Raw genomic sequence first — 27,703 nt, 5'->3', positions numbered from 1 at the left:
GCGTGTGTACTGCATTCGCAAAAATATTTTTCTTAAAAATAAATCAACAACAAAAATTGTAAACAAAAATTTTGCTGACAGTTGGTGTCTTTTTTTTAACCCGGTGAACAGGTGTTCGTAAGCAGTGGTCATTTTAAGAAATATGTTTATTCTACAAGCTAATTACCCGTGATAATAGAGAGGTTGAGATTTCATACGTGTACGTGTACGGGTACGTCTAGTAGGGGAATTCCCTAAATTTCTTGCGTATTACGTCATCAGTTTTGGTGTTGATAAGTTTTCTACACGTTCCTACGACTTGTAAAAAGGCATCTACACCTAGGCGTAAACTTGTAGCTTTTTTTTAATAAAAACTAGTCAATTTATGTGTGAAACTGTTATTGTTGTTCATTATTTAGGATGTTTAAGTTTCATGAACACTTACTTTAACCATGTTTTGTTCTCTAACTAAAGTCGAACTAATGTCACAAAACTACTAAATAGTTGAAACAGAGACACCGATTACAGTCTACACCTTCATGTTACACGTCATTAAATCTCAACAGACAAATTACAAAAAACGTGTACGTGTACGTCAAAGTTTGTGCACACGTACACGTACGCGTACAAGTTTAAAATCTCAACCTCTCTAATCTGTGCCTTAAAAACATTCAATATCATCCGATGGTTTGACATGCAGAAATTCTCTTTAAAATTATTTCTCCAAGAAAGAAAGGCCAGTTGTTTTATCTAACAATGAATCCTTAGCACGACAGATTGTTAATAAAGAACTTACTCTCGTGTATAATGAAACCCCGACGAAAGAAAGGAGATTGCATGAATATGCGTAATTCATTTAATACAAACGTAACTTATAAACTGTTATGAAACGTCTAGGCCCTTTTTTTTTTTAGCGCCAATGATTATTCGCAAAATTTTAAAACGTAAAAATTAATCAACACCTATTTGACCCAGATTCGCAAAAATAAATCGACGTAAATATTTCCAGATTTACGGTACAAGTCATCAATATTTATCTGATTTTTGATTTAAAATTACAAACTGAAAGGGCACAGGATCCTGTACCAAAATGGGTCATTAAGCTCTGTAGACTTAGTGGATAGAGATTGATATCATATGATAAATATGTGTACATTTATGTACATGTAACAGACCTATATATTTATCCAATACAGAACAAGTTAATAGGGATATCAACGTTATCCAAAAAGTCAATTAATGGTTCGGTTTTGTTTTTCAGGATTTCAGTTTGGTTTTGTTTACACTTTACTATATCCCATTTTGTTTGTACACACACTATAATTAGTTCTATATTTCAATAATTTTGTAACTGAAGAATTTCCACATAACAGTGGTATCTGGAAACTCAGTATTAAGGTAAAAAAAATGTTGATGCCATTGATCAGCTATCATCAATATCTATAAGCATATAAGGTTTGACAAAAATTATCTGGAACAGTTTCTTTGAGTCTAAGCTGAACACAATACAGATAGCCTTTAAGTTATTAGTCTAACATTGACATCCCTACATATAAGGATATCCTTATGTAGACTAACATTGACATCCCTACATATAAGGATATCCTTATGTAGACTAACATTGACATCCCTACATATTAGGATAGCCTTATGTAGTCTAACATTGACATCCCTACACATTAGGATAGCCTTATGTAGACTAACATTGACAACCCTACATATTAGGATAGCCTTATGTAGTGTAACATTGACAACCCTACATATTAGGATAGCCTTATGTAGTTTAACATTGACATCCCTACACATTAGGATAGCCTTATGTAGTCTAACATTGACATCCCTACACATTAGGAAAGCCTTATGTAGTCTAACATTAACATCCCTACACATTAGGATAGTTTTATGTAGTGTAACATTGACATCCCTACACATTAGGATAGCTTTATGTAGTCTAACATTGACAACCCTACATATTAGGATAGCATTATGTAGTCTAACATTGACAACCCTACATATTAGGATAGCCTTATGTAGTCTAACATTGACATCCCTACATATAAGGATAGCCTTATGTAGTCTAACATTGATATCCCTACACATTAGGATAGCCTTATGTAGTCTAACATTGACATCCCTACACATTAGGATAGCCTTATGTAGTCTAACATTGACATCCCTACATATAAGGATAGCTTTATGTAGTCTAACACTAACAACGCTACATATTAGGATAGCCTTATGTAGTCTAACATTGACATCCCTACACATTAGGATAGCCTTATGAAGACTAACATTGACATCCCTACATATAAGGATAGCCTTATGTAGTCTAACATTGACATCCCTACATATTAGGATAGCCTTATGTAGTCTAACACTGACATCCCTAAACATTAGGATAGCTTTATGTAGTCTAAACATTGACATCCCTACATATAAGGATAGCCTTATGTAGTCTAACATTGACATCCCTACATATTAGGATAGCCTTATGTAGTGTAACATTGACATCCCTACACATTAGGATAGCCTTATGTAGACTAACATTGACAACCCTACATATTAGGATAGCCTTATGTAGTCTAACATTGACAACCCTACATACAAGGATAGCCTTATGTAGTCTAACATTGACATCCACTACATATTAGGATAGCTTTATGTAGTCTAACATTGACATCCCTACACATTAGGATAGCTTTATGTAGTCTAAACATTGACATCCCTACATATAAGGATAGCCTTATGTAGTCTAACATTGACAACCCTACATATTAGGATAGCTTTATGTAGTGTAACACTGACAACCCTACATATTAGAATAGCTTTATGTAGTCTAACACTGACAACCCTACATATTAGAATAGCTTTATGTAGTCTAACACTGTCAACCCTACATATTAGGATAGCCTTATGTAGTCTAAACATTGACATTTCTACATATTAGGATAGCCTTATGTAGTCTAACATTGACATCCCTACATATTAGGATAGTCTTATGAAGTCTAACATTGACAACCCTACATATTAGGATAGCTTTATGTAGTCTAAACATTGACATCCCTACATATAAGGATAGCCTTATGTAGTCTAACACTGACAACCCTACACATTAGGATAGCTTTATGTAGTCTAACATTGACAACCCTACATATTAGGATAGCCTTATGAAGTCTAAACATTGACATCCCTACATATTAGGATAGCCTTATGTAGTCTAACACTGACAACCCTACATATTAGGATAGCCTTATGTAGTCTAACATTGACATCCCTACATATTAGGATAGCCTTATGTAGTCTAACATTGACATCCCTACATATTAGGATAGCCTTATGTAGTCTAACACTGACAACCCTACATATTAGGATAGCCTTATGTAGTCTAACATTGACATCCCTACATATTAGGATAGCCTTATGTAGTCTAACATTGACATCCCTACATATTAGGATAGCCTTATGTAGTCTAACATTGACAACCCTACACATTAGATATAGGCAAGCATTCTTTGCCCTCAGCCTTCATGTATCAGGTGCTCTCCCCTTGCAAGCAAAGTTTTGGGATAACAATATATATGTAGAAATCAACTTGTCTAGCTGTTTTTCTGTTCATATGTGCCATAACTTTGTACAAGAGAAACAATAGAAGTTCATTCTTGGTACAAAGATTATTCATGACCAATGTGATGAAAAGCATGACAACAACAGAAATATGAAGCTTTATGGTCCTGTCACATGATCGTCTAGAACTAAGCAGACAGCATATTATATAGAATAATTATAATGAGGCATAGTATTTAAGCAAAGTTATAACAAAGATAATTATATACTAAAGCTTACATTATTTGGATCAAAGCCCATGGCGACATTGGTAGTGTCAGGGCATCCTGTTCGGGGACATCCTGAATTTGTTATAGCAGCATCTATGTCAGTCTTCAGAGTAGAAAGGTTAGAGCTCAGGATATTGGCCTTCACCTTCACATCTCCCAAGGTCGTGTTTAATGTTGTCAAGGCAGATGCTATTTGAGTCACTCCTGTCATGAAGAAGATGTTCTTACAGAATTACCCTAAGGCATATTTCTGTTTCTTCCCATTAAAAACGACGGCCTTTCACATCTGGACGGAGTTGATTTAATCTGACTGTTAACTTGCATTAACTTATAAATATATATCTTCTATATTAGCAGCGTTCATTATTATTTTTCTTTTTTTATATTTATCACTTACAATGGGACAAATTGCAAATTAATTGTAAAAAACAAAAGTTATTACTACTGGTATATAAATTGGGATTAAAGTTTGTAAATCAATTTGTAAGCAATAATATTGACATTCAGCATGTTCAGTAGTCATTAAACACAAAACTCAGTTTAGATAATTGTGTGAAATTGTCTAATATGAGAAGAAAGTTCTCAATATTTAAAATAAAATGAATCCCTCTAAATTGACCATTTCCAAATTGATTCATGTAAGTTGCTGAAGTAAATTTACAGGAAATACATTACAAATACATTCATAATCCTCTGAATTCTTTACTTTAATAATTATTAATTCAGATACATAATTTCCCAAACAACAAATAATGACATACTTGTGACCAATGCATTGGCAGAAGATATGGCCGTGTCCAGCTTGGCTTCTGTTTTCAGTGCTGTTCGGATTGGAATACCCAGTACATATCCTATATCTAGGTTAAAATAATACAGAATGTATGTTAATTTATGGTGATTTTTTAATTCTAATTAAGACTTTCCCAATTTTAGACTAAATATCAAAGTTTAGATGTGGGAACACTGAGAATAAGATGAATGCTAGGTATCTGGACAGAATTATGAATGTCCTGTCAATAGAAAAGGAAATCATTACAACTGTACATTGTACAAGGATTGCAAAAAGTACAGGAAAATTCTCAAAAGCCAAAAAAAGAGGAGGAAATCTATTCTCAAAAGGGCATTGAATTGAAAATCAACTTCAAATAAGAATAGTTTCCTTGACAAATTCTACACCTACTTATATATTGACAATAGTATACATACTGTCAAGGTCTCTGGATATCACTGATGAGGTGAAATTAAAATTAGATCTCATTACATACTTTGTTTCCTGAAAAAATGAAATAGTGTTAATTAATTTTTTTTAATATTAAAAAAAATATTTGCACTTTAATATTAATATTATAATTATCACCATTTTGTTAACATAATTCAGATCCATGTAAAAACTGAGACAATATACATTGTGCATGTACATTTTTTTCAATTGATAGTAAACATGTTAAAGAGTACTGTGAGTGTGACATTATGATAAAATTTATTTTGTTTTATTATTTTATTTTTTAAAGATGTCTGTCAAACTTTTGTCTGATAATCTGTGTTAATGTGCTGTTTACCTTGACTGTGTTAGAGACATAGGTGGTAACATCATCCACATTAGACACAACGACATCATCAAACTTATTCAGGGCTGTAGACATCTGATCATTGGACAAGTAAACACAAATCATACCGGCACTGAAAGGGAAAAAGTGATTAGGCACAATGACATCATCAAACTTATTCATGGCTGTGGACATCTGATCATTGGACTAATACAAGTACACACAAATCATTCCGGTGCTGAAACAAAAAAAAATTAAATTCTCCTATCCAAGTGCTAATGAAATATCACAAATAAATGCTTATATTTCAAGAATATCCCTTTTTATTTCATCACAGAAAGGTAAAAAGATTTCACTACTGTGTGCCTTACAATACAATCTTCATTTATAATATAATGTTCAATCAAGACTATGAAATTTCAACAACTTATTAAAATAAACTTCCAGAGTGTTACTAAATCTTCATTACATAGAAAGGATCCAATCTGTTCTTCCTTGGCAGATGCAGCCATTTGTCCAGTCCTGTGCTATTATCTACAAATTTAGGATATTAACGGAAAGATCTACGAATTGAAGGTCAGTGTTTTTAGTTTCTACATCCTGATTGTTTTCATGGCAGATTTAAATTTTTGGTAGCAGAAATAGTCAACCCAGATTCAATTCTGATAAAAAAGTAACTAAATCAAACTAGGTTTTTAGTGTCTTCATGCAATAAATTATGTACAAAAACACCCCAAAAGCAGTATTTTATACATATATAGCATGTATAGATAATTCCAGAAATTGCCACCAAGAAAAACTATGCTCTTAAAATATACCTTTCTTTTAAAAGATAATAATATTAAATTATGAGTATAACAAAGGTTTATAAATGAAGATTTTCATATACCCGGTATCTTTTTTTTTTTTTTTAATTTCAGAAGCACAGGACAATTTCGTTATCATATGTCACAAGAGTTCAAGATTTCCTCCTTCTGGAGCCTTTCCTCAAGGTTAAATAAATACTTTTAAAAATTAGAAAACTTTAACATCAATAAATCATTCTGTTTCCTTTTTGTCTTCAACAACATTTTATCCACAAAGTTTGCTATATACATGTATTATCAATTACTTATTTTTTTATCTAAAATTTCTGGTGGAACAACATGTCATTATTATAGATTTGTTCTAATCTAGGAAGGAAGGGACCATTCTCCTGTAACCAACAGTAACAAGCAAAAACTTAAGGAGACCGATTGAAATTGTGTTGGTGCACATTCAGCCATTCACATCTGCCATGGGCTTAGATAAAAAAAGCTGAACAAATCCTTAGCTTTCAAAGTGAGAATGTAAAAAACCCTCTTCCTTTTTACATAAATTTATGTGATAACATCATCTATAGATGAACCAGCAGGAAATACTTCACTTAGTGCACATATTTGTATGATAAGGTATTGTACATAGTAAAACTAACCCTCTTCCTTTTACACATAGCGGTTAGTTTCTTGCCATATATATAAAAATTCTATAATACATGAAATAAAACTACAATTTATTAATTACTGGACTTGTATCAACATACAACATGTACAATGTACAATCTACGAATGAATTATCTTGCCCACTTTTTTTATCACCCATGTAATATGCAATCATGTCTTGAACCACCTCATGAAATTCATAAATATAATATGCATTTTTGTGGATGTGGTAGGATTACCACTGAGGTCGAGAAGTTTTGGTTTGAATTGAAATAAAAAAAGCCGAAGCAAAAACCATACAATAAAGTTATGGCAGCTTAAACGAAGATCATTCCCCTCTTTGAAACAGAAACATTCACACTTCATGACTGAAAAGATTCTTTTTTTCTTTTACTAGTTAAGAAAAAAAAAAAAAATCAAAGTATGCATTTTTGTGGATTTTGTGATTGAAAAGGTTCTTTTTTCTTTCACATTAATTGAAGTAACAAAAAAGAAAAGAAAATAATAAACTCAGACATCAGTTTGGTTGAAGTATAATAGAGTGTCAGGTGTACTCAGACTCTAGAGAATTTCTACTGTACAGAAAAACATATATCTGATAACATCAGAAAAATGACATCAGCCTGACTTCCTGTTACGAAAAACCTGACTGGGTAATTACATTACCATTTCTTTATAGACAATCAATGAAGTCCTATTGATTTTGTCATCATAGTTTGGTGAACAGAAAGGAACTGATTTATTTTCACACCTCAATCAGCTCCTCTTCCTTTCGTCTTTTCCAACCACATCAAATATTTAAACGATCATTTCCATGCTTCTCATTTCATAAAACATTGAGAACAACAGCTCACAATACAAAAAATAGGAATCGTTTGTGAAACACTGTTTCTCTGATAGTGGAAACACTTCACCTGACAATTGACCTTAATGCACTCACCTTGACCTCTCTCAAAGCCTGACCTTTTGTTAGACAAATACAAGGTCTCTCTGATATTGAATATATACCAGGTACAAATATATACCACATACAGTAGAGAAAGGGTTATAAAATGTATTACCTCAGTTTAAATTTGAAAAACAGTATGTTTCCCAATAAAAACCAACAAAACATTTTTACATTTTAATAACTTAACACCTTTTCAATTTTAACATTTCATTTGAACTTTAAATATTAATAGCGATTCTCTGTAACTACTTAAACCACGCATGGTCACCGATTTTGATGAAACTTTGCACATTATTACAACTTGACACCAGAAACATATATCAAATAAAATTTCGTTGCTATGTGTCTTGGTTGCCATGGTAACAGCCAGAAAAGTTGGAAAAATTGAGATTTTCAGCTACTTTGAATCTTTATTAAGCCTTAATAAAGACTAAGAATAACAAACAAACAATTCTCACAAAAACCTGACACCTTGTTGCCACTAATGCTATAAAGAAACTATTTAGAATTTATCTCTAAGTAAGTGGTAACCATGGGTACATTTGGAATACATTTTAGATGCTGAAAAATGCAGAAAAACGCTTAATATTCACTAATGATAGGTGTTAAATGATCAAACTCAATCAACAACCTAAGAAAAAACAATAAAAATATTTGACCTTAAGTAATTAGGTATTGGCAATATTATTCTAAAAATGACTTTTATGGTTGCCATGGTAACACAGTGTTACCATGCTAAATGTGTTGCTAAGATTGGGTAAATGCTACTATCTTCAGGAAAAACAATAAATTTCATGACTGGCACATATACATCCTTAGGACCTTGCAACACCGACAACATAAGAAAAAATGGGATTAATTGTTACTTTGCAGTGTAACCATGGAAACAATGTACCAGTTGTTTAAAGTGATATTTTTTTGCTGCATTAGGAATTTACTTACCTTTTATTCAAGAAACGTATTATTTGACTCACCTTGAATAGTACTTATCTGGTAGAACTAAAGTTGAATATCATATATTGATAACGTTTGTTGAAAAATACAACACTGTTGCTATGGTAACCAGGAAGGGAAAATGTTCGATTTTGTTAATTTTATATCAATATTAAACCTTATGTGCCAGGTTTTTGCATCCAGTTAGAGATTAGGTGGCAGTCAAAATTGAAAGTCAGGTTAGTTGTTCATAATTATCAATCATAATAGTTTTGGGAATCTACATACAAGGGTACGTATCCAAGGAAACAGAATATTTTTCAGATTTTTATGCATATTTTTTTGGCTTATTTCCATAGCAACGCTCTATTTAAAGAATTGAATTTGAGTTTTTTGAAATGTGAAAATTAGGGTCACATGAACGTCTTTAAAAATTGATCATTAGTTATATAAAAATATGCTTTTTAAAAAGATAGGATTATATTTAAACACTAAAAGAGTAAATTTAAAATCCCTTCTTGGTATTAAAACCATGGCAACCATTGCCAACTTATAAGAAATATCATATTTCTTCCTTGGTATATGTTACAAGGATCTTTTGTCTATTATTTGCTTGCATTTCAACCTATAATTTTTTTTTTATTCTTAAGTGTTTGATTTTATAAAATTAAATGAGCAAAATTATTACTTTTGAATACTTTGTTTCCATAGTAACGTATGTAATAGTTGATTTACCAAACATGTTTATCATGCATTTAAGACATCAGGCCTACAACTTTCAGAAACAATCATTGCCACTTGTTTGCTTTGCTGCAAACGTTAACTGTGGGACTCTGAACATGTTGAAAATGCCATTTTTCAAACTTTAGGACATGTTGCCATGGTAACCATGACACGTAGCAACCAATTTCTGCCTGATTTCAGTTTATGGTATCAAAGATCTTTATCATAGAGAGTTTGGAGAAATTCTGAGACTATGCGTGCCACAGCTCCTATATAAAAGTTCAAGTCGTTACAGAGAATGGCTCTTAAAATGCAATTAATGAACGTAAAATCCTTAAAAATAAGCAGTTAGTATAATTGTTTTCCCCAGAACCTATTTATCATAACTTCAATTTGTGTTAGTTTACCATGTTTACCAAGACAAACTTAAGCATCTTTAAAAATGATTCTCTCTTCTCAATAAGCAACCTTACAAACTCAATGTACGTACATAAGGCTTTGAAATCCTGTAAAATATAACTGGAATCTGCATTGCAAAATGTTTATTAACATTCAATTTGAAAAGTTATTTATAAAATTCAAAAACACCAATATCCAAACTATTAACACTAAAATCTATGTACCTCATAAATTATCAATACATGTACACTAAACTATTCCACTGTTAAGACATGGAGCCATGAGATATGGAATAATCACTAAACCATGGACAAATTAAAGTTATGAAGCTCTGTAATTATGGAATTACAATCCAATCAATACCCTGTTTACGTTCACTGCAGGATCGAGTAAGATACTAAACCTAAAAAGTCACGTGATGGATGCAGAAGACATTACAACCTCAGTGATTCATTTTGAAAATGGTTATCATGGGTCCAAAGGACCCCTCTTAATGACAACAATGAGTCCCCTGCCAAAATCAATGCGTCCAAATCCAAGGGGACCGTATATTAGATGTTACAGAGGAAATTCTGGTGAAATAAAAAAAAAAGTGTATTGCACGAAAGTGCAAATGTTTTATTGTAGCTGTGAGTGATTTATACTTTTACTATCAATTGTCCAAGTAAGAGTACATGATTTTGTGTCATAAAAATAATATATTGTCCACTGTGCACTTTGGTTCTATTTTTAGATCGTACATACGATCTCACACATTGTATCAGTCAAAAAATGCACAGAAGCAGAAAGAGGTAAAAAAAAAAAATTAAGAAGAAATGACAAATAGTCAGAAATAAAAATTATTAAATCTTATACTTCTTAGCTTGTAAGGAAAAAAGGAAAAGAAAAAAAAAACAATGATACAGGTTACAGCTTAAATACGAAGGTACAAATGTATAGTATTCGCTTCAGAAACGTTCCACTGTATAGACATAATCAGTGATAATCGAACTATGCTATCTAACTTTCAAATATTTTCTGACAATTGCTTTTAACTTGAGTTGTGAAATCTGACCAGTTGTTGGCAACCTTGTAGACCTACCTGTTAAAATCGTTCATGCATATCGTTTAGCACGTGGATATGATGCAATCGGTCAAGTTTTGAATCAGATTATACCGAAATAATTTAAAATAGTAGATGTCCTTCTACAAATATATTGCGTCCATTGGGATGCACATTTATTGAAATAATGCGTCCTGGGCAAAATTTGTCCGTAATTTACGCAGGACGCACATCAAAATGAATAACTGCAACCTCTGAACCATATTATCACTGACAACTTTACATTGTCATGATTGTAGATTTCTTTCACATCTAAGAGGGTGTTTTTTTTTAAGTATTAGTCACCAAAATTTGAAAAAGATACAGTTGCTGTATGAAGGAAAATTGCAGTTATCTACTAGATTTGCTTAAATTATGAATACCTCACCTTATCATTGCTATTAGAATGAAACGGGTGGTGTTAATTACCAACATTACTGTATACCTCAAAAATTAAGATGATGAAAATTACAATCAACTTACCTTGAAGAAACTAGAAGGACTAAGAGAAGTATGTAATTTACAATCATCCTATCTCAGACATACTGTAAGGATGAAGATGATGTAATTACAATCATCCTATCTCAGACATACTGTAAGGATGAAGATGATGTAATTTACAATCATCCTATCTCAGACATACTGTAAGGATGAAGATGATGTAATTACAATCATCCTATCTCAGACATACTGTAAGGATGAAGATGATGTAATTTACAATCATCCTACCTCAGACATACTGTAAGGATGAAGATGATGTAATTACAATCATCCTATCTCAGACATACTGTAAGGATGAAGATGATGTAATTACAATCATCCTATCTCAGACATACTGTAAGGATGAAGATGATGTAATTTACAATCATCCTATCTCAGACATACTGTAAGGATGAAGATGATGTAATTACAATCATCCTATCTCAGACATACTGTAAGGATGAAGATGATGTAATTTACAATCATCCTATCTCAGACATACTGTAAGGATGAAGATGATGTAATTACAATCATCCTATCTCAGACATACTGTAAGGATGAAGATGATGTAATTTACAATCATCCTATCTCAGACATACTGTAAGGATGAAGATGATGTAATTACAATCATCCTATCTCAGACATACTGTAAGGATGAAGATGATGTAATTTACAATCATCCTATCTCAGACATACTGTAAGGATGAAGATGATGTAATTACAATCATCCTATCTCAGACATACTGTAAGGATGAAGATGATGTAATTACAATCATCCTATCTCAGACATACTGTAAGGATGAAGATGATGTAATTACAATCATCCTATCTCAGACATACTGTAAGGATGAAGATGATGTAATTACAATCATCCTATCTCAGACATACTGTAAGGATGAAGATGATGTAATTTACAATCATCCTATCTCAGACATACTGTAAGGATGAAGATGATGTAATTTACAATCATCCTATCTCAGACATACTGTAAGGATGAAGATGATGTAATTACAATCATCCTATCTCAGACATACTGTAAGGATGAAGATGATGTAATTACAATCATCCTATCTCAGACATACTGTAAGGATGAAGATGATGTAATTTACAATCATCCTATCTCAGACATACTGTAAGGATGAAGATGATGTAATTTACAATCATCCTATCTCAGACATACTGTAAGGATGAAGATGATGTAATTTACAATCATCCTATCTCAGACATACTGTAAGGATGAAGATGATGTAATTACAATCATCCTACCTCAGAAATACTGTAAGGATGATGATAATGAAAATTACAATCAACTTGCTTTGGAAGCACTACTACAAGGCTGTAGAAGATGATGCAAATTACACTGGCCTTCTTAACTTGAACACATTAAGGATGAAGATAAGGATGTCAATTGTAATCAACTGATGAAGATGATATTAGTAAATAAAATCATCTTTCCTTTTAAACACTTTAAGGAGGAATAGGCTGCTGTAAATTACAATCACTTTACACTGTAAACTAGATAGATGTAAACTAAAATCACCTTGTGAACGCTATAAGGATGAAGAGGATGATAGCATACGTCCTCCTTTTACAATCAGCCTTAGCATCTTCTTGATTCTGCATCATTTTACCCCCACAGGTTTTACAACAACAACGACAGCAGCAGAAACAGAGTCCAATCAGAGGAAAAATAAAGATGAAGAGAAATCCGATCACTACACAGGCTCCATAGCCCGCAAACTGCCTCAGATACTGTAAAAAAATAAAAATAAAAATAACAATGACATGTTATAATGTAACATTTTACAGGTTCTATTTCCAGTAAACTGTTTAAGATAGGCCTAATGCAAAAAAAAAAAAAAATATTAAAAAAATAAATAAATAAAAAAATAAGAGACAGTGATCGAGTCATTCTTAGGTGTCACTGTACTGGCTCTATAACCAGCAAACTGTTTACAATACAATTCTGTTTATTAGAATATACTTTATAGTTTTAAATAGTGATACTGACATTGTAGTACATCATTAACTAGTGCTAATTGTAACAGGAACCATTACAGATGTTCCCCAAACAGCTCCCCAATCCCTTATGATGCCCCATTCCCTACAAGCTTCATTAAATTACACAATACTTTTGTAATATAGATGGACACTTCATTTTTGAGGGTATTTTATTGGAAAACTACTCCAATATAGCCATATGGGTATTAGCCAATCAAATTTCAGCGCATGTGCTTGCACATGTTTTCTACATTTTTCACATTAATTTTCTTACAGTGTCTCACAATATATACATTTGTATTAAATATCAAAGAATTTCATTGAAAAATAAGAGAGATGTAACCCTTTAAGTATTAGCCAATCAGAATTCAGCATAAGCACATGCATGGCCTTGCATTCAATTTTGATAGTATCATAATGTAGGAGCCCTATGTACCTATCCATGTCATAAATTTCATCCTGTTTTGTTGAAAACCAACAGAGTTATAGACATTCAAAGTTTCAGTCAATCAGATTGCAGCACACCTGCATGCACATGTTTTTAAGGAATTTCCTATATAACATGTTGAAGCACCTTATAATACATACTTATATTCTAAATTTCAAAGTATTTTGTCCAAAAACAAGGAAATTGTTGAGATTTTTGTATCAGCCAATCAGAGAAGAACGCACATGCATGCGCATGAGTTCACGCTAATTTGACCATGTTATCTTGTTTAGACAACTAGTGTATCTTTATATTTTGAGTTTGAAAGCAATTCATCAAGAAATATAAAGGTTACGGCTTCATCAAGAAATATAAAGGTTACGGCTTCATCAAGTATATCAGTCATTTCACTTGTTGCGTTGCACGCGCCCGCACGTGCCTGCAAAATGACCTTCATTCCGAGCACCTACACAACATGCCTATTAACCCTAAAAAGGTTTCATGTCAATCGGATGAGTGGTTCTATGAGAACACTCCCCGACAAAAAAGAACCGGAGAAGAAAGTAGAAAAAAAGAATAATATTAATAATAGTAAGAAACAGAGTAAAAACAATATGTTCCCAAACTTCGTTTGGGGAACATAACTAGGCACCAAAGTCTACAGGCTGCTTTAGGTAAAGCAATCTGAAGTAGTAATGTCATTGTACATTTGTATTGTATAACAAAATAAGTTCTTTCTTCAAGCATGCTACACTGTCTTTCAGCCTTAGGTACTTTAAGTAATAAAGCTGATTTGTAATCTAAATAATTTCTTTTTGCATGTGTAAAAATGTATAGATAATCAATGCAAAAAATTACTTTGCTAGACTCCTTCTTAAAACAAAAAAATTATGAAGGAAATATTGCAGCTGAGCACCTTAATTTTCATAATTTTGTTGAAAATGACATTACAATTATCTCAACCAAAGCACCTCAGATTTATTTGTGCAGGATCTGAAGTACTGACTGATAGTATGCATCAGATCCACCATCCACAAAAGTTTGGTCCAGGTAGAGATACTTGAGGAATAAACCAGCCACAAAAACCTGGCTACTAATCCAGAAAATGTACATCCAGAGCTTTATCAATACTAGTACTCATCACCTGTTCATATTTCCAGGCAGGGCTCATAACTACTTGGAAAATAAGATCACCTATAACAAAGATTACCACTGATCATTTTCCAGTCATCAAGGTCAAAGGTCATATACCAGGTCAAGTCTAATGAAAGATATGAAAAATGTTGTTCTTATTTACTTGTTTCAATAAAAAGATGATAATCAGGAATGGTCATCCACAACAGAAATGTTTAATTTATATATCATTAGGTAAAATTTCAAGTCTCCTATTAACTCCGGTGGTAGTACAATATTTTGGATTATTCTCAATAAATACATGCATAAACATTTTACACCAATTTCAAAGTCAAGGTTCAAGGCCAAGTCAACTCTTATTTTTATTTTAAACATTTAATTTTATTTTACCTGTGTGTGAATTGATGAGTTAATGATCAGAAAGAGTCATCCAAACCTCATTATATTTAATAGATTTTAAACCAACTTCAGGGCCCTTGATTGTCTATAAATGAGGCTATTCAAAGTCCCATTTCCCAATTCAAATAAGAGACCCATAAGCCACAACACTCACCTGAGTCAATATGGCCCTGTTCTTCTTCATCATCAGATTTTTTTCTTATGTATTCTTTGTAAAACTTTGATCCCCTATTGTGGCTCAATCCTATACACCTGGGGTCATAATTTGAACAAACTTGAATCTACACTGCCTTAGGATGCTTCCATATCAATATGACTAATCATGGCTTTTCTGTTCTTGAGAAGAATATTAAAAAAACAAAATTTCTATATATTACTATGTAAAACTATGATCTCCCACTGTGGCCCCACCCTACCGCCTGGGCTCATGATTTGAACAAACTTGAATCTTAAGGATGCAACGATACACTAACCTCATGATACGATACGTATCACAGTATTCAGTTCACGATACGATATGTATCACGATACATGACAAGGTTAAAAAGTCTATCAAGTTTGTCATCATATTTTTTAAAACTTGACAGGGTTATATAAGATGTTCATATTTTTTAATAATAATTAAAATAAAATTTTGTTAACTTGAATTGGATTGATAGGTAGATATGAGTTTTGACAATATTCTAAACCAATGATGAACATTTACAGGGAACTACGGGGACCTTTCCTAATAATCTTCCTTTTAAAATGGAATGAAAAAGGAAGACATTCATTCTTTTATTCCTTTTATTTATGTAGAAAACCAGTTGTCATATTTCTCATGTTAACACATTTTAGTCAACAAGACAGTGAATTTTCATCGAAATACACATGTGATGAAATATTGTGTATTACCATGATTACGTAAGAATACGTTTAGATATAAAGGGTTTATCATTTGTCTTAACATCATTAACTTATTATCACATTAAGTCCTTCTCCGTGTTAAATTTGAGGTCTGTAAGATGCTGGAGATGAGTTTAACTTACGTTAATGCGTTATCGGCGACCTCACGTTTTGCGGGGAAGGCATTTTGAAATTGTAAAAAAGGATTCGGATAATTCTGGACCGATTGAACCGAACCGCGACATCAGTTTAGCGTATCGTGAATTGAACCGTGGAAAAATATACCGCAATATACCGTCAAACTGTTTATCGTTGCACCCTTATTGAATCTACACTACCTTAGGATAGTTCCATATCAACATGACTAATCATGGCTTTGCTGTTCTTGAGAAGAAGATTTTTAAAGATTTTTTTCCTGCATATTTCTATGAAAAACTTTGATCCCCTATTGTGGCCTCAACCTATCCCCAAGGGGTCTTGATTTGTACAAACTTGAATCTACACTGCCTGAGGATACTTCCATATCAATGTGACTAATCATGGCTTTGCTGTTCTTGAGAAGAATATTAAAAAACCAAAATTTCTATATATTACTATTGTCACAGGTACGTGAGAGTCAGTCAATATATCGGGTCTCAGTGGCGCAGTGGTTAGAGTGCTGGCACGGTACGCCAGAGAGGCCCTGGGTTCTATTCGAGTCCTGGTTGAGACTTGATTTTTCACCATCTGAGACATTTGGTGCCCAACATACAAATACCCACTATTCCCTTGGAACATGCCTTACAGCATTTCCTTAACTCTTAGAATTTGAGGATGAATTTCTACAAAGAGGAAGAATATGTCACTGGGTTCACAGGTATGTGAGAGTCTGTCAATATATTGGGTCTCGGTAGGTCAGTGGTTAGAGTGCTTGCACGGTACGCCAGAGGCCCTGAGTTCGAGTCCCGGTTGAGACTTGATTTTTCACAACCTGTGACACTATGTAAAACTATGATCTCTCATTGTGGCCCCACCCTACCTCCTGGGCTCATGATTTGTACAAATTGAATCTAGTCACTACCTTAGAATGCTTCCATAACAATATGACTAATTGTGGCTTTGCTATTCTTGATAAAAAAGATTTTTAAAAAAATTTTTCCTATATATTCCTATGAAAAACTTTGATCCCCCATTGTGGCCTCACCTTATCCCCAAGGGGTCTTGATTTGTACAAACTTACAAATCTACACTACCTGAGGATACTTGCATATCAATATGACTAATCACAGCTTTGCTGTTCTTGAGAAGAAGATTTTTAAAGATTTTTCCCAATAAATTTCTGTGTAAAACTTTGATCCCCCATTTTGGCTCCATCATACCCCCGGGTGTCATGATTTGAAGAAATTTGAATCTACAGTATGTAATAAAAATTTCACATAAGTTTCAAATTCTTTTGGCTCAATGATTCTTGAGAAGAAGATCTTTAAAATTTAATTTCCACTAATTCTTAATTATCTCCCTTGAATGAGGGCCTGGCCCTTCATTTGAATAAATTTGAATACCCTTCACCAAAGGATCCTTTGTTTGGCTGAAATTGGCCAAGTGGTTCTGGTGAAGAAGTCGAAAAAGGCCATAAGTTTACAGACGAATAGACGGACAGATGGACGACAGACAAAATGTGATCAGAAAAGCTCACTTGAGCTTTCAGCTCATGTAATCTAAAAAGGTACTTTGTCCCCAATTGAATGTATTTATTTTCTCAATAGACATTTAACCCAAAATTAAAGTCTTAAGAACATATATCCTGATCTTTGTACATGTTGTATTATGATAACTAGACTTGCTATTCATATTCTTCTGTACTGCAAATCAGAAATTTAGTTGAAAACACACACCAGAAACCCAATATCCAACAATGACTTTAATACATAATAATTATCCAAAACTTCCCTGAGAGGTCGCTAATTTTCCTAATGTTTATGGCCCTAGCCCCAGTCCAAAAAAGTGGGGTGAGAGCCCTGAACTTCCAAGGTCAAACTCAAATCCCAAGGTGGTACTGGAAACATTTCTTGGATTTTCCTACGAAGATACTTGATGATCAAAATGGGTCATTTTTATTAGCATGATTAGAGATTTTTTTTTTTTTTTTTTAATAAATTATCACTTTCAAGGTCGAAGCCCCTAGAGCATTTTTAGAATTTATGTTAAATTGTTTAACCCTCAAAACTTCTGACATGTGTCACTCCTTTATTTTTTTTAGGGGGGAGGGGAGTGTTTTATGTAATCTTGTATCTATGTGTAATGTAATACAAGAAGTTTTTTCCCAATTTTGTAATGTGTATTTTAGCAGGAATATCTTTATACACATAAATTAATTTCTAAGCAATATCTGTGGAACATGATGAAAAGAAATTCATACACGATAAATAACCATATGCATCATGCATGATATACAAAATTACACCTCACATTAGAAAATACAAAGCTCTGATTTGCAAAAAATGGGAGTCACATGAAATATTTGTTAAATGATTTAGAGTAGGTTTTATGAGTTTGTCTGACAGATATTTATGGTACTCACTGACATATAGTTTGTAGTTACGTCATTTATAAGTGTCCCATTTATTGCTTTCTCCATCAAATCTGCAATGGAATAACAAATATTTTTGACAACTATTAGAAATACCAACTAGCTAGGTGCCTTATTACTTTAACTTACTTTTATCAGAACATCATTTCAATACAAGTTTATAACATAGTCAACAACATTACTACAAAACTAATACAAATTATGTAAATTTATGGTCAAATTTCTGAATTGGTATTGCAGTTCTTTTGTTTTTGTTTTTTTTTAATATATATAAACAAATAAACATACCCCATGGAATTCCATAAGGAAAAACTGCCCCATTTATAAAAGCCTTAGCAAAATTGTAAAGAGGTGTAAGTCCAGATGCATCATATGTAATGCTCCCTGCTGTGTATGAATCATAGCTGGGTAAAGGACCCCAAGTAATGGTGCTATTGGCATTGGCTGAATTTCCCCCTGAATCTGTCACTGTCTCAGGTGTTAAAACTGGATCTGCACAAAATCCTCCTCTAAAACATGTCAGGAAGATCACTATCCCCACACAACACTTCATCTTGCTCCTCAGTGTAATTCCCTGTATAAAGGTAGACCGTGTCCCTGTCACATTGTGTCTTGCAGCCCTCCTCCCTGGGTGATTACTTACTGGAATGAACAACAGTGTTCTGCTTCACCTTAAAATAACAAAAAATCAATACACAGGTAATAGCAACATCTTCCTTGCAGTCTGCTTGTTACCTTACGAGGAACCAGATATGACGTAACTGTTAATTTAAAATCAATCACACTTCTACCATATGCACAGGTAAATAAAAAAATACGTTAAAAATACCCAATTATCAACAGAAACTGGATACAATGTGTATCATGGGATTAAGTAGAAAATGACATACAACTAAAATAGCCATCTAATTTTGTATGTACATGACAAATTTACTCCATTTAATCCAAGTCATAGTTTGTTCTGTACAAATATATCAACATTATACACAGTAAATCTGTGGATGTGATTTTTAATCCTATTTTTTTTTTGGGGGGGGGGGGGGGAGGGGCTATCAATATTGAATACAGTTAACATAGGTAATCAAAGATTACAAAGTTGACAAATGTTATCTTTAAGTAAGGCATATCTCACAGCATTTTTTTTCTAGTTACAAATGTAATTGTGCATCCCAAGATCAATATCCATGCAAGTTTGGTTTAGATAGGACTTATAGTTACTTGGGAATGGACCAGCTCTAAAAACTTAAACCTGGTTACTCATCTTGAAAATGTAGGTCAGATCCAGCATCCGAAGCAATTCTGGTAGTGTCCATCAATAGATGCATCAGCCATGCTAGTTTGGTTCAGGTAGGGCTAATATTCACTCATCTGGAAAATAGGGCTGGGTATTGGCTGGGAATTTCGTATTGCAATATATTTAACTGTTTTGCGATATGTATTGCAATATGTTCAATGACAGTTAAAATGCTTTTCTTCTTATTTTATTAACCTCCATCTATAACCAGAGTGTGTAAAACTATTATAAATACATTGTTACAAAAAAGTTCTTGTTGATTTCCCTATAGTTTTGGAACAAAATGCAATCATACAACAGCAACCTTACCATTTGGTACTGTTTGGCACAATTGAAAACGTTTCTAACATATTAAATTTCATGTTTTACGCAAGAAATCTAAAACCCAAGCAGTCTGCAGGTATATCGGTACTGGAAAAAGGTATCACAATACAATATTTTTTGCCCTTTAACACTTGCAAACAATTTTGCTTTTGCTTTAAATTCACCCAGACAATATTTTGCTTAAGAGATTATGCTGTCTTTTTTTTTTTTTTTTTAAATTTGCCCCATTTTAAATACGCCCACTAGCAATGAGGGTGAAAGGGGCCAAAATAAAACGGGGGTGAAAAATTTCCCTGTATACAGTGTTCTCTCATCTGGAAAATGTAGGAGAACCAACATCAAAAGCAAGTCTGGTAGTGATGATCCTAGATGTATCATCCGTGCTAGTTTGGTTCAGGTAGGGGTAATATTCACTCATCTTGAAAATGTAGGTAAGATCCATCATCTGAAGTAAGTTTGGTAGTGTACATCTCTAGATGCATCACTCCTTCAAGTTTGGTATAAGTAAGGATTATAGCTAATTGGGAATGGACCTGCTCCAAAAACTTATTACTGTTCACTAATCCACTTGAGAATGAACTTGTTCCTAAAACTTAAGTCTGGATGTCAATGCTAGTGGTATTGCATATGCTCATCATTCGTCAAGGTGTCAGAGCTAAAAAGAACCTTTTTATACATGTGAATATGGGTTTCTAGGTTCACACTCTCTAAACTAAACTAGGTCTGTTTTCTGTTACAGTGACATAACAATAAATGGGAGTGGGAAGAATTTAATTTTAATTATATTGGTGTGTGTTTGTGACTGGGATATGGAGAAAAATTCAACAGCATAATAGTATTACTGATAATAAAAATATTCTTCCTAGCATAAACACTGTAATATCAAACAAAACTTTTACCGTTAGTGATAAATCCACACCATATAGCTTACTATCTAACTGAATGGTATGCTATTTTGCCTTATATATGTTTGATCAACACTTACCTATGACAAATGAATTTGTTAACAATATAAGAAAGCAGAAATGCAAATTTATCAAGGCATCTACATGTTGTACACATGAATGATTCACTAAGGTGACCTTTAAAAAGATCTGCTTTAAGGACATACATGTAGATTACTCAAAAAAAAAAAAAAAAGTCATAGAAATTCGTAAAAATGTTTGCATACATGTAGGTTTTATTATCACTAAAACACATATTTATCACAAAATTTTCCTGTCAACCAAGCCATATTATTTTCATTCTCCTCAGATCTATATATATATTTTTTTATTTATACTGAAATTTAATGTCAAAATATGGAAAAAGGAAATCCTGAAAAAAGTGACTCTTGTCTTAACATGTAACAAATTAATTTGAATCTAAAAATGATGAAATATAAGAAGCTATGAAAACAAGAAGTCTGTGAGCCAATGCTTGCTAATAATACCCCCGCTCTGATGTGAATATACAAGTTCAGTTATGGACAGACACAGTGATAATCAGGAAGTGGACATTGGATCTTTACAAAAATGAATCCCAACATATGGCATCCTTAAACAAAGGGTGTGCTAAAATTTCAAGCATCTGTGATGAGTCGTTGCCGAAAAAACTGCGACCAAAATTTGTTATGTATGGTACGGACAGACGCACGATAAACTGGAAGTTGACATCGGATTCGTACAAAAATGAAGCCCACCATATGGCATGCCTAAACAAAGAGTGTGCTAAAATTTCAAGCATCTGCAATGAGTAGTTGCTGAGAAAACTGTGGCCAAAATTTGTTACGGACAGACACACAAACAGATGGACAGACAGACAAACAGACAAGGGTAAAACAGTATACCCCCCTCTCCTTCGGAGCGGGAGTATAAAAACCAAAACTGTACAATTTATGTTACTATTTCTGAACTGATTTTGTGTAATCTTTTTAAAAAAACTGTAAGCAGAGACATAAATATCACAGATACGCAACTGTTTGAAATGATTCAACTCTCACAATTTCTTGCAGACCCTATTGTTGATTTTTTTTTCAAATCTTGCAGCAAATAAGAAAGTAACATTTTTTTATTCAAATCAAATTATTCAGAATGTTTTATTTTCAATTTTAGTTTATTTAATACAACAACAAAGAAGGAATCTAAAATAAGTAACAAGTGACCTTGGTAAGCCAGCCAGATTTGACCTCCTTAATTTGCAGTTTGCTATTATTGTATAGTTTTAAAACTTTAAATATCATACACCTATGCATTAGAGAAAAATAAAATAAATATTAACTTTAGATCGAAATATAAATTCATTAAGTGTAATTTGCCAGGTCAGGGTTGTGGATAACCACTCGCCACTTGCAAATGCAAGTAAAATTTGCTGTGGGCCATTAGATATTAAAAATCTGGTCGCCCATAAAGCGAACAATTTTTTTCCGGAACATCACATTTCAGTTTTATATTCTATGTACTTTCAGTTTTTAGGAAAACGCTCTACTAACCTAGATTATTTGTGTTGCGTACAAGCAAATTATTCAAACGTACATGACTGAGATCAAACATGGCGATTTACTGAAGCAGTTAAATCTCAGTTAAATCTGATGATACCAGAACAAATGTATGAGATTGTTCTAATGGAAATATTGTAACAATTGGCTATGGCTGTCACACACTCCATCCGGACTAGTTATTCACAGATAGAATTTGAATTACCATGTCAAATGCACACAATAAAAGATCTGAATCAAACTTCATCACAGGTTCACCATTGTATGTGATCTATTATTTATTATGCCCCCTTGTTAAACCATAGATGCTTCAGTTGTATAAGGTTAAACACTTCAAAATGTAACAAACATATTATTGGATAAAAGTTTTTAGAAAAGAGAAAAGTGACAAAAATTCATATACTGCGAACATATCGATACTTTGAATAAAAAAAATAAATTAGAAAAATTTAGGATTTTTGTTGTTGTTATTTTTAATTTAGTACACATAATGTGGGCCAGTGGATCAGATTGTGGACCCGTAAAATTTCAAAAAAAAAGTTGAAAATTCTTTTTTGGCCCCTAAGGTTTCAAAAGTGAACCACAACCCTGCAGGTCAATAACATATTATTGCAAATAAACTTGAAAATGATGGAGTTGAGAATTTCTTTTATTTATAAAAGTCTCTGATGTATATGTTGGGAGTTCGATCTCATAATCCTCAGATACATGTACATTTGAACTTCGGTATCTAGGTTAAAACACTGATATCTTGAGTACTATGGATATGTGATGTCAAAGTGATTTGAAGTCCCCACCACTGATTCTTTAAGAATTTAACCACTGATATCTTGAATCCTCGGATACATTAAAGTTTTTCCTGGATCCTATCAACAGTCTAGACGAACTCCAAAAACAGTGTGAACTCCGAAAACGAAGTCTTTGGCTCCATCATGCATTGCGGCAAAATGGCGTCCGATGTAAACAAACGATGGATTGTCATTCACTTTCTCTAAATATACGGCTGCATAATGGCTGTATTAAGTGCATTGTTACTTCAATTTATTTTTTGTTGAATGGATAATTGCATTTATTAAATTATTTTGTGGATATTGACTTATTTATTGCTTCAAACTATTGCATAATAGTGAATTGGATATACGACATCGAATTCAATACTGCCGGTAAGAAATATTTTATTTAATTTATTGTCCCCTTGATTTAAATTTTATGTCGTTCCTACAATAAAAGGTGCTTTTATTTGTTTTTGAAGACACCCAGCCTGTATTTATTTTAATTAGAAAATGCGCGTTTATCACCACGGAGCAGAGATATTAACAGGTTCATTTTTAGAAGACATGTTGTGCCCTTAATATCTAGAAGAGTGGTTTTTAAAGTTTTCATATTAATAGAAAATAGTTTTTAAAATGTTTTCATAATAATATCTGTTCGTATGTGATAAAAAATTGGTAAATAACAATGGTAAGACTTATACGCGTTCAATTTCGATGTCGTACACAAATAAAAAACGGGAATGCTAATTTATGTGTAAAATTCATTGTTTTTAATAGTTACAATATATATGTCCCATTTTGCATACATATCCCTTTTATTATGCATATTTACTTCTCAAAACATATCATTTTCTCTGTAATTGATCTGACTTGTAACGTTAACTTTGAAAGTAAATATCTCCTTTTTTGCAAATAAAATAAAAAATCTGACAAATACGATCTCTTCCGAAGTCTTTTGTTTAGCATTTCTGAGTACTGGCATAAGTGCCATACTTTTCAAAACTTTGCACGGACAGTTTTTGTAGACCCATCATTTTTGCCGAAAAATCACCATTTTTTGTGTGTGTGCGCATGCGGGGACTCTTTTTTTGGAATCTTTTTCAGTCTCAATTTCTTACTTCCAGAAACACTGTTTTTGGAGTTCGTCTAGACTGATCAAGGTCGAGATAAAGAGGTTTGACTGTATATTATCCCCCAGTTATTGTAGATGGTACAAATTAAGCTATAAAAGTAAGAGTACCATGATGTTTCCAGTGATTGGGAAGGCCAAGAAGGCCAATGGGACTATGGCTCAACTGTCAAAATTTTTAATGGGCCATTTTGAAAATGAATGGGCCATCTTTAAATTCTGAAGGGCCATTTCAAGTAATAACAAAAACAACAAACAGATATGAAATGCGAAAGAAAACACATTTTTTATTAACCCGTTACCGAATCTTATTTTTCCACATATGCAGTGCAGCAAATTTAAAGGAACCCACACAGAATATAATTTGCCCATATATCTGGTTAAATAACGCCAACATTTCGATTCAGCACCACCCTACCCTAGAAATGAGTGGGGGTAATGCACGTAATTTTAGTGCTTCATATAACCAGAAGCAGTTTTTGACGGGGTTTAACCAATGAGATTTTAAAATCGACTTCATTTAAAACGAAAGTAAAACAAGTAAGAAAGTCCTACGCAAAATATTTCCAACTAACATCGCTAAAAATTGAATGCGCACCTTGGCGCCACCATTGATTGATTTAATGCGCCATTTTTCACATAATGCGACTATGGCGCGTGGCGCAAGCCCTTCCCAATCACTGTGTTTCATTCAAATTAGTTAACATAATGGGAGAAACAGATGGCAATGGTGAAATTTCTCCTTCGATACATTTTGATACATCAGATTAGAATATTTCACTTGCTTATGTTATGCTGAACCACCATTATCAGACTTACAAACATGTATATGTGTTTACTGTATAGGTTCCTGATAATTCTTGCCATGTTAGAATATATTGATCCAGTAATTTCTTTTTAAACATAATTTGTACCAATCAAATTAAACATAAAATATCATAATAGATGTATGTATTGATAATACGCCAAACAGACGACATTCGCACGATTGTATATTGTAGATTAAAAACAATTCATTCAACGATATTACCTTATATTAAATACACTCCTTGCTTATAATTTAGTAATAATTTAACTGGTTCAATTTGCAAATCTCTCCTAGGAATACGTAATAGTAAAATTGAACTACCTATTCTCAGTTCATTTTCTCCCGCGTCTACTCAACACACGGGAAATCAAACTCGCTTGATAAAAGAGAAAGTCGTTTGGGGGGGCATGAATTCCCGGTTTTAAATAGATGATACATGTATATCAAAATGAGGAAATATTGACCTGTACCAATGAGTATTTCTTAACAATGATGAAGATAAAATATTCTTGAAGTGCATAGGAAACAATTTTGACCGTACAAATATTTTTTTTTTTTTACTTAGGCCAGCAGGTTTTAAAAATCCGTCGCAGAGTAGTGTATAAAGGCCGAATAAGATTTAATTTGCTAAAAATCTTGCCAATTTTAGGAGTGTTTGTATTGTACTTATTATGTTTGTGGCCATGGTCGCAAAGTAAATTGATACTCTAGATTTGTAACTTTGTTTTGACGCAAAAAGAGACTGACGTGTATCTGTTTCCAGTCCTTGTTAACCACCACAGTTTATCCTTGTCGCCACAGTAAAGCTTTTCATCAGTGTTCTCAATAAGCTATATTTTTAAATATTCCTTTACTATTGTCCTACAAATACATACAATTATTAATATTTTTCAAGCTCAGATACACCATATATAGCTTTAATATAATTATTTTTTTCCGTCCCCCAATAGATTTTTATAAAGTTTGGACATTTTACTGTTGTGTGAGTGTTTGAGTTGGGTTTTCTTTCAAACAGTTTTTGACACTTGGGTGGGGGGCACTTTAAAGAACAATTCAACGTGTCTGTCCATATTAGATATTACATGCAGATAACTTGTATATAAATGATATAAATGTTGTTTACAATTTTTTGAACAGCATGCCTGTAAACCGTATGGTTTTGGGCAAATAAACTAAAATAAGCTTTAAAAATTGATGCCATGCACTGAACGTATCATACTTCCTGGTCAAATTATGTGAACCAGAAACACTATTATTTATTACTTCTGTCAAACAGAAGCACTTAAACAAAATTCTCTACTTCACGGGTCACTGGTTCAGTAACAAAGGGAGAGTAATCAAGTCACGGAGAGTTACTTAATGCAGGATAATATTGGAAAGCACACTCCTTCATGCCACCGCATGTCCTAAACTAATTATTTAAATGTATGTAATTTTATACGGAATTCTAAAGGTGGAAAATACACAAACAAAAACAAACAAAAAAACATAAGCAATCTTAACTTGAAATAAATAGAAAATTAAATGATGAATGATGTCAAGAAAAAATAAAGTTCGGGCTTCTGCTACTAACTTAATAAATTGTACACAATTCATATTTTGCCGAGCCACAGTAACTCAAACCTCTAGCTTTTGTTTTATAACGTTTTGATGCAATGTTTGGTTTACTGTATGGAGCAGAGTGGACCAAAATTCCTATGTTAGCGAAGCTTAGAAAATTACCATAATATACTTTTTAAAACCTCACCTTCTCACAAAATGATCAACACAATCTCCGATGATCAGACACAATAAAAAATCCTGGATGGAAGATTTAAAAATATTCAGCTTTAGTTGGTCACAATTAACAGGTATGCCAATACATGTTTCGGATTTAAATGGAGATGCTATCGACAACAATGTGGTCGTCAACAGGTTGATACCCGACACAAACCCTGGCTAATTAATAGTTCAATCCTAATAAACAGCAACATTAATTATAAATTAGTACTCTTAGAAACCGGAAACTACCGGACGGAATACCAGTTTCTTTGCGATAAAAATTCTTTTTATTGTATTGTATGTAGCAAAGGTTCGGTGTGTTGCTTTAATTTTGAATGA

General features: G+C 32.9%; 1 protein-coding gene across 8 annotated transcripts in view; it reads right to left on the bottom strand.

The window, feature by feature from the left end:
* The window catches only part of LOC133192845 (prominin-1-like), a 57,732-nt gene extending 38,262 nt beyond the window's left edge, over positions 1 to 19,470 (bottom strand). For all 8 annotated transcript variants that reach the window (XM_061328853.1, XM_061328857.1, XM_061328864.1 and 5 more), the window contains exons 1-7: positions 19,088 to 19,470; positions 18,791 to 18,852; positions 12,925 to 13,136; positions 5,372 to 5,492; positions 5,019 to 5,085; positions 4,574 to 4,669; positions 3,823 to 4,016 (exon numbers count right to left, since the gene is read on the bottom strand). In XM_061328853.1, coding sequence (XP_061184837.1) covers positions 3,823 to 4,016; positions 4,574 to 4,669; positions 5,019 to 5,085; positions 5,372 to 5,492; positions 12,925 to 13,136; positions 18,791 to 18,852; positions 19,088 to 19,352 — 1,017 coding nt within the window. In that variant the 5' untranslated portion in view covers positions 19,353 to 19,470. The remainder of the gene's footprint in view (positions 1 to 3,822; positions 4,017 to 4,573; positions 4,670 to 5,018; positions 5,086 to 5,371; positions 5,493 to 12,924; positions 13,137 to 18,790; positions 18,853 to 19,087) is intronic.
* Positions 19,471 to 27,703: the final 8,233 nt, after the last annotated feature.

This window comes from Saccostrea echinata, unplaced genomic scaffold (genome assembly GCF_033153115.1).
Source record: "Saccostrea echinata isolate AGI-Se365-2 ecotype Australia unplaced genomic scaffold, CSIRO_AGI_Sech_v1 ptg000001l, whole genome shotgun sequence".
Taxonomy (NCBI): Eukaryota; Metazoa; Mollusca; class Bivalvia; order Ostreida; family Ostreidae; genus Saccostrea; species Saccostrea echinata.
Note: the sequence above shows the minus strand (reverse complement) of the source record. Positions and strands in the feature narration are given on the sequence as shown.